The sequence below is a fragment of the Leptinotarsa decemlineata genome, unplaced genomic scaffold, assembly GCF_025532065.1.
Source record: "Leptinotarsa decemlineata unplaced genomic scaffold, Ldec_3_MD MMD2_tig00000882_RagTag_RagTag, whole genome shotgun sequence".
Classification (NCBI taxonomy): Eukaryota; Metazoa; Arthropoda; class Insecta; order Coleoptera; family Chrysomelidae; genus Leptinotarsa; species Leptinotarsa decemlineata.
Window position 1 is genome coordinate 21,098,796 of NW_027412556.1, and position 12,661 is coordinate 21,111,456.

Consider the following 12,661-nt stretch of genomic DNA (forward strand, 5'->3'; position numbering starts at 1 on the left):
TGTTACAAAAATTCACCAAAGTTAGTATAAAATATAAAAAAAGGCATATAAATCCAAACATAAAAACGAAAAGTCAAATGCAAAATTTGACGTTGAAAATTTTGTAACAGCAAAAAAATTTTTAAAAAGTATTCTGATGGAAAATTCATATCCTCCTGAGCTTTTGAATGAATATTTATTCAACTTACCCAAATTCAATCTTAATTCAGGTTATCCAAATTTATCTACCCTAACCGCACATAGTATCAGGTATGAAATTTCCGAAACAGATAATCCTTCTTCTAATGAGAATATTCAAATTGTATATAATTATTCTATTAGATATATTCCAAATTCAACCCCTAAATTACTCAATATATTTCGTGACTTAAAAAGTATTAGAATTTCTACCAAGATTTATAAAACAATTTCAACCCTATATTCTAAAATCAAAACCCCTCTCAGCAACAAAGAAAAATCTAATGTTATATATAGTATTCCATGTTCTTCTTGTGATTCAATTTACATTGGTGAGACCAGTCGTAATCTATCTGGAAGAATCACTTCACATAAAAGTGACTGCAGACTGAACAAACGTTCTGTGGACTAGCTGAACATGTTATCTCTTCAGATCATGTTATGGATTATCAAAATACTGAAATTTTAACAGTTGAAAATAATAAATTCAAAAAGCTTTTTCTAGAAATGGTTCACATAAGTGAACATAATAATAATTTAAACAAAAAATCAGAAATACAAAATTTAAGTCAAATTCACAATTATATTTTGCATTTGACTTTTCGTTTTTATGTTTGGATTTATATGCCTTTTTTTATGTTTTATATTAACTTTGGTGACTTTTTTTAACATATCTATTACTGTATAATATTCACATGATCTTTATTTTGTAGATATTCTTGATAAAGGAAAAAAATATATTTCCGAGAGCTTGAATAACAAAAAATAGTGTTTCCATAGCCCGCAGATATTGACTGAAATACCCAACTCGAGAGTAATTTATAGTTATATATATATATATATATATATATATATATATATATATATATATATATATATATTTAAAGATAAATAGCTAAATACTTTTTGATCATTCCCATATTGATTTCAATTTGAGAGCCACCGGCATACAGCTGTTTCAGCCTATTGGGCATCGTCAGTACCAGGCAGGCGATCCTCGATTGAAGACAAAATGACGTTATCCATCTTGATTTTGTTCAGGTGAAGCCTGGCTCCCTTCCCCTTTTAACTGGTGAAAGACAAAATGAGAAAAACCAAGAAAGTACTTGATGAAAATAACTGCGTAAACGCAAGCGAAACATAAGTGGAACCACCTATTGTGACAGCCAAGTCAACTTGCCAAGTTTTTATGTCAGTGTTGGTGGTTTTTACCAATCAACCGACAACTGCGGTAGCAGAAATTTGGGAAGCTAACCTGGAAGGAAACCTAAGTTTCCTTCGTTCTTTTCAACGCTAATAAACAAAAGCATTAAGTATAAATGACATAAAAATGATGAATTCTGATGAAACACCTGCTGCTTGAAATGTTCTATATAAATCAACTTCATAGCCTACCAATCTGCAAATGTACCGGAATTGTAGAAACCGACAATATTAATTGTCAGTAATAACTGCTCATGATATTGAAATAGTAGAAAAAATCATCCTGCATCCTGAAATATCTATAATACTGCCAAATATACCGGAATAACTCGTTCTAATCGACAATTAATAACTGAATGACTATCAATTTTCTCCAGTTGAAATTCAGTCTATGAAGGACGTGTGATCTTGTCTTTAAAAGTAAACTAGTATAGCCATCCTGTTCTAATGACCGCAGCTCGTTCTAGATAAGCAGTATTAAAAGCTTACATTTACCTATCTCTTTTGATTCGAGACATTTGACTATACCAGGTGTTAACGATAATTTCGAATAATCTCTTCTATGAAACTGAAATTGAAAAAGTTCTTTATAGTTATGTACGAAAGATGATGAAATTATAGATATTGATGCCATGATCTAAACATTCTGTTGACATAATCTATTTCTTTTTTCACTGTTTGTTGGGATTACCAACTCAACTTATGATTTTAATTTGAGAAATTGAATAAAATCTGAAATTTCAAAAAAATATACAAAATAATCAATTTCTGAATGTGAAGGAATGTTCAATTTTGATTACTTCCTTCAAACCAATGGATTGATGAAATGAATGATAGTTTGAGAAAACTTAAAGAACACGCTTTAATAGCAACACAAACTGAAAAATATGAAATAATTCAAAACTAATTTGAAATTGTGAAATGGATATTATTGAGATCATTTTTTCAAATTTGTCTATTGAATCATACACTTGAATATAGCAATGATAGTTAGAAACACCCTGTATATTATTTTTCAATTCATGTTGCATTAAGGTAGACATTGTCATTCATTGTACACTTTTGTAGTTTATTGATTAGATTTTGAATCAATTTGAACTTTCACCATCAAACTAAAGCATTCTGAATACACTTGAGAAAGCTGATATACCTAATCTATTTATACTTATGATGCACTGTTTGAAACCTTTGGTGTAGTAATGAATATTACTGGAGAGGAAGATCAATCTTCCTCTTTGAAGATGATCACTTGGTGATCGAAACATATGTCGAGGTGTTAAAAATAACGATTTGGTGTTGGGAAAGAAAAACTTCAGTGATATTTACCTAATTTTTCTTCACCAGCATAATTTTGAACTACACAATACAACTGACTTATAAATCATTACTATCAGCAATCATGATTGGAACGATATACCTCTAGGTTACGTAAAGTCCGCCAGTCTATCAATGATGACAAAGAAAAGAGCAGAAAGTTAAGAATCAGAATTTGAATTTTTTTGTTGCTCTTTCTTGATACAAAAAATGTAGGAATCTTCTACACAAAGGAAGGAAGCAAGCAATTTCAAAAATTTTTAACTCAATACAGAGGTGTAGATCATGCTGAAGTAACTTTCAGACACACACTGGGAAAGTGTGTTTTTCACGTATGTTTTTCACGTATGTTTTTCACGTATGTATATTTCTGAAATAACAATAATCCCAATTTCTCAATATACGGATCAAAACAATTTGTACAATTTCATCAACCAATCTTATCACTTTTATAAATTTCAACATCATAAGGCCTTCTGGGAAAACTTCAGGAACTTGTGTGATCTTGATTCATTGATCAAGAAAGAGTGAACTGTTTGTTATGTGTCTCGAAGACACATAAGAAATAATATAAAAGTGCTTTTTCTTCAAATCCCAACTTTGCCAATGAAAGAAATGTATGTTTGAAGGTGGTTGACAATGTTTCGTGGTACATTTCATTTGTTCGGACCTCCATTGTCTAATATTTTATAAATTGATTTGAAATCCCTGAAAGAATCTATGGAAAATTGAAAAGATTAGCTGAAAAATAACAATTATATGAAATACTGAAAGTACAATGGGATTGAATACAAGCGTCTTCGGGTGATAACAGTTATTACCGGAAGTCGATTGTGGATACTTACAATCGAAACGTCGTGAAGTAATTTCATAAACTACACCTCACGATTTGATGTCCACGAACTTTATTTGAAAAATATATCACATGTTTCGCTAACACAACAGTTTTTTCAAATGAAGTTTGTGGAGATCAAATCGTGAGGTGTAGTTTATGAAATAACTATTGATCTTTGAGTAACGACCGAATTAATTAAAAAAAAAATTGGGAAGTAACTTGGCTTGGAATATTTTAATTATTATTGTTATTAATTTTTAATTCTCATTATTGCTTGTATTTTATTTCATTGTAATTTCAGTTTTTTGCTTGATATCATTGTTGTTTTTCAGCTAATCTTTTTTATTTTTTAGAGATCCTTTCAGGCATTTCAAATCAATTTTTATCATATAAGACAATGGAAGTCCGAACTGACGAAATGAAAGAAATATATTTTGTCATTCAATAACAAATGATTCTTCAAAATCCCAGATTAGGATAATTTATATAAACATGATATGCAATGATACAGTCGATATTTGAGTAGTACTTGATAAATTTCAACAATTATGGTTGTAGTGATTTGCAAAATTCAAGAAGTTATCGAAAACCCCCGTAAAAAGAAACCATTAGAGATTCGATCTCTAAGCAGGTCAATTCATCTCACAGATCCAATTCTTAGTCTATCTGTTTTAATTTCTTTTCTCGTTTTCTGCTCCACTAAGTGCCAATAATGAAAAGTTTGGAAAAGTAGATTCTTTTTTTTTCCACCTCGTTTCATATAAGAGCAGATCTGTTATACATGCTACTACATTTCATCGAGTGTCCTAGAACATGAAGTACTTAGTGTTAATTAGTGCAATATTTTTCCTTTCGGATGTCCGAGCGTCGACAGAAGGACCATATGGCTTTCAAATTTTGACGAAAGTATTTCGGCAATTTTTGAGGTCTCAACCCGACGATGTTAAAATTGGTGATGGAGTGCACATCATCAGTACAAGTAGTGAAAATGATGCAAGAGCTAATATTGATGATGGAACTGTGTTGGGAGTAGTGGAAAACTATTTAGAGCATCATGAGTTGCGGATAAGACTTCCAGAACTCATGCCCGGTGAAGGTTTCGGAAGAGCCTTGAAAACTGCCATGAATGAAGTTGATGGGAAAGAGGACGAAAGTGAGTTTCAATTAATTTCAAAACGTATTCAATATACTTGAACTGTGAAACTTTTCGAATATATATATATATATATATATATATATATATATATATATATATATATATATATATGTAAGACAAATGTAAAAAATGTACTTACTAACTAGAGGTTATAGTAAAAAGAATATTTTTGGAAATGATACACATCAATAACGAAGAACTTATGAATTATGTTTGTTCCAAGTGGAACAGACAGCTAGTGTCTGTTCCACTTGAAACAGACACTGGTTGTCACTTCAATGATGGAACAGAAACTTTCTGAATCATTCCAATTCATTGTATTGTTTTCGATGATATGAATTTGATTTTCGGCTACTACTCTTCTGGATCCAACACAATGAGGTACAATCCAGAAATCAATGTCTCTTGAATTATTTTTGAAAATTTCGCATCTTCAGACAATTAGGAACTAATTAGGTATATGAGAATTTGCATTTCTCTAGTTTCTCAAATATTATACCGAAACACAGCATCAATTTTTTCATTTCAAAAGGTTTCAATTGATTATGATGGTGGTGAAACAAAAGATATTTGTTGATATTTATTTTACTCTTTCTATGAACACTCGACAAAATATGTTCCGCTCCCTGATGAAACCGATAAGCCTATTTTGTGAGTGACATTTCGAGTCAGATGACAAGAGTGGAACTCTGCTTTACCCCAAAAACCTGATTCGGACTGCAGTCAGGCAAGCAGATTGTATATATGTTCCGCTGTTTCATTTACATTTACATTACATTTACATTTACAAAATTGTAAACAAATATGACTCGTACTACTCATATCTTTCGACAGTCCAAATGATAGTGTCTAGTGAGTAGATTTGTTCAACAACGTAGGACACCCTGCTGTGATGTAACAAGTATTGGGAGGGAGGCATTTGTAGGATGCCTCAGAATGAACAATGGAACAATTCATCAAGAATCCTGAAACTCATCTTCAATGTTTGGCAAAGTTGAAAGCCATAAAGAAGTTGTGGTCCGATGGAACAGCTTGCAGCTTTTTTTTTCAGTTTTGTTCCAGATCAGAAATGATTTGTTGAGTCTTTCCATTACAGTGAGTCTTTTTTGAAAAACCTAAGATTTTCCAAGGTTGCTCAACTGCTCATTATTTACTGTTCGGGGTTGATTCAACTCAATCTCTGTTGGTTTCTACCAATCTCCACCAGCACCTGAAGACGTTTTCAATTCATCTGTGAACCACTCGGGAAAAAAAAATAATCTCATTAGGATTGTGTCATCTTCATTTTATTTAAACTTGATGAATCCAGAAATATACGATGCATATGAAGAAATTTAAAAAAATATTGTTATATCACGAATGAATCATTTCAGGTAGTGAATATTTATGAGAATATTCTTTCAAATTTATCTATAATCATCCTTTCGGATATAGCAAAGACAGTTAGAGACACCCTGTATATTATTTTTTAATTTTTGTTGCATTCAGGTAGACATAGATTTTGAATCAATTCGAACTTTTACCATCAAACTATAGCATTCCCAATACACTTAAAAAAGCTGATGTAGTCTGTCTTCACCAGCATAATTTTGAACTACTTACTCAGTAGAACTGACTGATAAATCATTACTATCAGCAATCATGATTAGAATGGTATACCTCTAGGTTACGAGAAGTACGCCAGTCTATCAATGATATGTTGAAGAAAGAAGCACGAAGTTGAGAATCAGAATTTTAACTTTTTTCGCTGATCTCTTCGATTTAGAAATAATGATAAAGTATACATAAAGAGAGTATATTTTTAGGAGAGATTGATTTTTGGGAAAGAAGGGTTTTGGCTTTCTACTCCACCATCTGGATACGAAATATGTAGGAATCTTCCACAGTAAGAAAGGAAGCAAGCAATTTCAAAAAATTGACTCTATACAAAGGTATAGATCATGCTGAGAAATAATTTTCAGACACTAACTGGAAAAAACCCTATGTAATCAGTTTTTTCCATATAAAAATTGAGCTGTAAGTAAAATTTTACTTGTTCCATCAATTGTATTGTGTAGGAATCCTGTGAATGATATCTGATTCGATTCCATCACGAAAGTTTCGAATATAAACGAAATAAAGAAACGTGTCTTTCGTATAATTCAGCGTTCATACGGAAGTACTTTTTTTGTGTAATTCAATTTCTACATTGAAATAGCAGTTACGAAAGAGCCTTTTCTTGAAAGAAAAATCTTTTTTCCAAATGATTTCAGAAACTTTCTGAATAATTCCAATTCACTGCTTTGTTTTCGATGTTATAACCTTGATTTTCGGCTACTACTCTTCTGGATCCAATAAATTGGGGTACAATCCAGACAGTATCAATTTCTCCAAGAAGATTTTTCAATTTATTATTGAAAATTTTGCATCTTTAGACAATTTTTGAATTAACCAATTAGGTATATGAAAATTTGCATTTCTCTTGTTTCTCAAATATCATACCGAAACATAGCATCGATAGATTTTTTCATTTCAAAAGGTTTCAATTGACTGTGATGGTGTTGATATGTATTTTACTCTTTCTATGAACACTCGACCAAATATGTTCAGCTCCCTGACAGAACCGATAATCCTATTTTGTGAGTGACATTTCGAGTCAGATGACAAGAGTGGAACTCTGCTTTACTCCAAAAACCTGATTCAGACTGCAGACAGCCAAGCAAATCGAATATATGTTCCGCTGTTTCATTATTTTCTAAACAAATATGACTCGTACTACTCATATCTCTCGACAGTCCAAATGATAGTGTCTAGTGAGTAGACTTGTTCAACAACGTAGGACACCCTGCTGTAATGTAACAAGTATTGGGAGGGAGGCATTTGAAGGATGCCTCAGAATAGACAATGGAACAATTCATGTATAATTAACTTCAGGAGCCTGAAACTCTTCTTTAATGTTTGGCAAAGTCGAAAGCCATAAACAAGTTGTGGTCCGATGGAACAACTTGCAGTTTTTTTCAGTTTTGTTCCAGATCAGAAATGATTTGTTGAGTCTTTTCATTAGAATGAGTCTTTTTTGAAAGACCTATGATTTTCCAAGGTTGCTCAACTACTTATTAATTACTGTTTGGGGTTGATTTCTATCAATCTCTGTTGGTTTTTACCAATCTCCACCAGAACCTGAAGATGTTTTCGATTCATATGTGAACCACTCGGGAAGAAAAGTAATCCAATTAGGATTTTCTTATCTTCAATTTCTTCAGTAAATGAATGAACGAATAAAGCCTGGCATAAAAACATTTCAAATCACTATTTTTCACGATGGCTAAACATACTGAGGTTTTCACTCCAGGGTACGATATTATTACACCAGGAACACTGCTCAGTCTGATTACTCAATCTGAATTTCTTGTACAGGGTTCCTGTAGGAAAGTAAAATCAATTAATTTCTCCTTGAACTTTTCTCCGAGAACATATGAAGTGACTTTGCATGTTATGGGTTTGCCTGTAAAACACTTGAATGTAGCAAAGCATCATTGACGAAACTTATTTTCCATGACCCTCAAAGAGAAAGGATGGAGGGATATTTACGACATCTCCATCTGTCACCAACCAAGACGGAGATGAGTTGGTTCAGATGGTGAAGTGAAAACAGTCTGTATTTGTGAAGCGTTAGCTTGTTTATAAGATTTTTTTCGGTGAGACTATTCTCATTGCGGAAAAGCCAACTCTATTTTTTTCCCAGGTTTCTATGACGTTAATCTCCTTACAACCGTGAGGACCGCCTAATAATTTCGCAAAATTCCGAAGTTCTCATTCTTGGACTTGAATCATTTCGTAATTGTGACTAGTTGAAGATTTTGTGATATTGACGGTGTGAGTGAGCTATTTTCTACTCGCAAAGTTACTGAAGGTGGGACATTTAGCGGCGACGAGCTTGTATTATTTTCACCTTATAACATGACTAATACATTTTTGGATACTTACCTTTCTTCAAATTGAATGCTTTCTTTCTTCCTTTGGAATATTTCCACATTTTTTATATGAAGATTGGGAAGTAATAAGCCAAATCTTTCTTCCCCAAAAATCAATCTCTCCTAAGAATATGCTCCTCTCAATTCAGACGGATATATCTTCCTCAACTGTTTTCTGGGACACCACGCAACTATAGAAAATCTGAAGAGTTTAATTTATGATTTCATTTTGATGTGCAGCTAATAGTACTAAAATTACTCACTCTCTATTCTCAATTTTCGTTGTCATTTCTAAGACTATATACTATTCTAAAAACATTATGTATGGCATACAAGCTGAGCTTTATACCAACCCCACGGTGAGTTACAAGAAGGAAATACCACGAATTCATAATCCCTCGGTTCAGTTAACACTCTGAGGTTTGGTGCACATACAAAGCTAGGCAATAATACTCTACTTCGAGGATTAATCTGAATAGAACATTCATCTTCTGCATGATCTCCACGCATTTTTTAGCATTGTAGCTGTTCTTCCAACAAACTAGACTTTGTTACTTATGTGAATCCTAATTATTTTCAGTTGCGACATATGAGAAATTTCAAATAATGAACTAGAAAGCGCTAGTGTACATCTGTTACAAAAGTGGTGCCTTCGAAAGTTTAGAAATCTAAAAATGTGGAATAAGTTCTATGAACGGTGACAAAAGTCTCATTCATAACAGCTCCTATTTTGCACTGTTACGTAATCACAGGTAGAATACCTACAGCTGGGCAGCAAATAACACTCGGTATGTGGAGTTATTGACCCCCAGGTCATGTAATAATTCGTCTGAATGCGTATGAAAATATAAGAAGACTTATTAGAAGTTGGGCGTTAGTCATCTTCTGATGATACTAACTCGTTTAGCGAAACTCGCGTCGACAGACAGCATTTTTGTTCTGGCGAGGGAAAAGTGTTTTCCATAAATCCCTTTCATGTCAGAGGTTTCAAATTGTACCCATCAAGTTGATTGTGTGTATTACTTTGTATAGTATGTGATCATCGTAAATATTGATCTTGAAATGGTTTTTGGTAGGTTAACCTATCTCTTCATTTTTCGTTTCTTTACCTTTCTACATATTATTTCATCAAATTGATTTTATTTTCTCAAATTTAATATTTTCAATTCGTATATCACCAATACTGAAAATCTCACAATGAAGTATTTATTGTTGAATAACTTGAGTTTGGTTTTTACACTTCGAAATCGAAAATGGAGACTTTCTTCCACTGAGATGAAAAATCTACAAAAGTAACTCTTTATGTTTCCAAAAAGAAGAAACTGCTGAAATTGATAACAGACAACATGGTCGTTCAGGAACAGTCAATAACAAATTAATTATAATTTAAATTCATGGTTACATTGATGGAACATAGTCAATTTTTGACTAACTTATTTTAAGCATCAATAGTGAATCGTACAAATGTTTTCAGAATTTCCCATCGACACAAATCCCACTCTTATGAAATGAAAATAACCTATGAATTGAATAATAGTGAGTTCTTTATTAGAGTTGAACTTCATGATATTCTATTGTAAGTTCAAGTCCAAGTTTGTTGAACACCTTATGTTTCTCAGATAAATGGGCAAATAAATTGTCAGAATTTCCGAGGCTGAAGTTATTCGAATCTCAATGTAATACGCCAAATCCACACCAGAAACCTTAGAAACTAAATGTTTACCAGAAACTTTGGAAGCAAACCCAAATGATGTGGGATTTTTTGATTTTTCGATAAATTAAGTTCTGCAAAGCATTATTAACGCCATCCACTCAGATCTTTTATTGAAAAATGAGATGATTCTGTAACAAAATGAAGTTCCAATGAGGGAGGTTCTCTATAATAACTTTTCGGGTCGATGGATTGGAAGTGAAGGTTCTACAGAATGGTTATCCAGATTCCCCCCATTCGACTTCACTGGACATTTTTCTATGGTTGAAATAGAAATCTCGCAGTGAGCAGTCAACTATTGTTGATAATTCACGAGGAGAAACTACCATTCTAACCAACTAATATTCTTCAGAATATACAGAGGGACAAAAGATTTCATTTATTTACTCAGTTCAAACACTTGATGGAATTAATTTGGCTGTTAACTTCCTCTTCTTAGTTCGAAATCGTAAATACAAAATCAAAAATATATTTCAATTTTTTCTGAATTATCTCATCGTTTCAAATTCAAAAATATAATTTTCAATATATGGATTTTTATTGGGTTGTTTATCACGTATATCCCCCTGATAACAAAAGATGAAGTGATATAAATTTTTTTGCAGCTACATTATCAAATGACTCATTCAAGATCACTCTTTATGACTAAGATGCAATGTATATATTCACAAACCAAACTTTTTCTAACGACTTTTCAATTGGTATTTTATTTACAGGTTCACCAAGAAAAGGTGGCGGTGGTGGAGGAGGCAAAGGAGGTGGCGGTGGAGGAGGCGGTGCAGGAGTTATGATGATGGGACTCATGATGGGAAAGATGATGGCTGCTCTTGGAATCGGTGGTGTCGGTCTTCTTGCCATGAAAGCTCTGATGGTATCAGCCCTAGCTCTCATGCTGTCTGTGGTCATAGGCTTGAAGAAACTTGTCAGTTCAGATCATGATGATGGTGGTCATACCGTCATACATGCAGGTCATGGCCATGGGCACGAGTATAGGAAGAAAAGGGATGCGAGTGATATGGCTTTCCAGGGATGGGAAGAGTACAAAACTCATTAAAGTATTTATCAAGATGGATGTACATGTCTCCAAAGAAAAATATCTCCTGAACAGGCCGTTATGAATATTAATTGTACAGAATTCAGACAGTTTCCATGAGATATTTGACGAGAATTGGAAAAAATAGAACAATATGAATCTCATTAGTCCTAGGATAGTAATTTATTATTCATATATTTATTGGGTTGTTGAATATTGTACAAAATGGTATTTCATTCATAGGAATACGACATACAAAGGTGACTGACTAATTTCGTATATTTTTCAGGGATCACCTGACTAGAGTTATTTATATTATCACTACAAACAAACTTGATTAACTCATATTTACCAGTGACGCACATGATTAATATTACTTGACAATTACCAATTTTTTGACTAGTCATCCCCTACACACGTAATAATTTCATCTTCATCACTTATTTTATCATTTTCATTTCTCCTAATACATTCCAAAATTATTGTAAATACCTGCACGTATGACTTTTGCAATTTCTTCTTTGAAACCATCACAGCAAAGTTGATTTTGACAACTTACTTTGAATTCTCAACAATGTTTTCTGCCCAATTTGAGACATGAAATATTCAACTTCACAACAATAGCTGAATTATTTGATTGTTGGGTGCCTTTTTGTTAAGTGTGCTGTACAAATTGCGACTTGTTTCATTTGATAAAGATAACCTGCTCGAATGAACAATAACACATGAAAATTAAAACATTTCAAGTGCACTAGAAGATACTGCATAGAAGGCCAGTTTTTCTCTTTCTTCAACGTCATAATCATTGACGTTCTATATTTTGTAATGAATCATTTATTGGCATATTGCCAAATCTGAGTACTCGAAATGAATTGCATCAAAATAGCGAGAATATTAATTTCCACAAATTATACGGACAACGGTGACCTCAGGAACAATATTTTCTGTTATGAATGAAATATATTCATGATATAATTTTTCAAGACCTTGTCTATGTACAATTGTCATTTGAATCAAATCTCACTTCCTTGTAGAACAAATCGCCTTCAATAAAAGATACTATTGATAGCTTTACTTTTTATTTCTCCAAAGCACCTTTTTTTGCAAAAAAAAATCAGGAAACATATATCTGAATATTCACACAACTTTTTATCCAACACTCTTTTCAATGTTAAGTGGGACCATGAGATTAGAAAAATGTTTCAGCTACTTATTCAAAATATATCGCTTGAAAAGTGTAAGTTAAAATTGAATTTTCAATTCACGAATATCGAACGCT

General features: G+C 32.6%; 1 protein-coding gene across 1 annotated transcript; it reads left to right on the top strand.

Moving 5' to 3' along the window:
• Window positions 1-4,311: 4,311 nt before the first annotated feature.
• Window positions 4,312-12,450, top strand: LOC111505189 (uncharacterized). Its single transcript, XM_023159961.2, has 2 exons — window positions 4,312-4,682; window positions 11,066-12,450. The coding sequence occupies exons 1-2, from the start codon at window positions 4,343-4,345 to the stop codon at window positions 11,401-11,403; spliced, it is 678 nt and encodes a 225-aa protein (XP_023015729.1). The 5' UTR covers window positions 4,312-4,342; the 3' UTR covers window positions 11,404-12,450.
• Window positions 12,451-12,661: the final 211 nt, after the last annotated feature.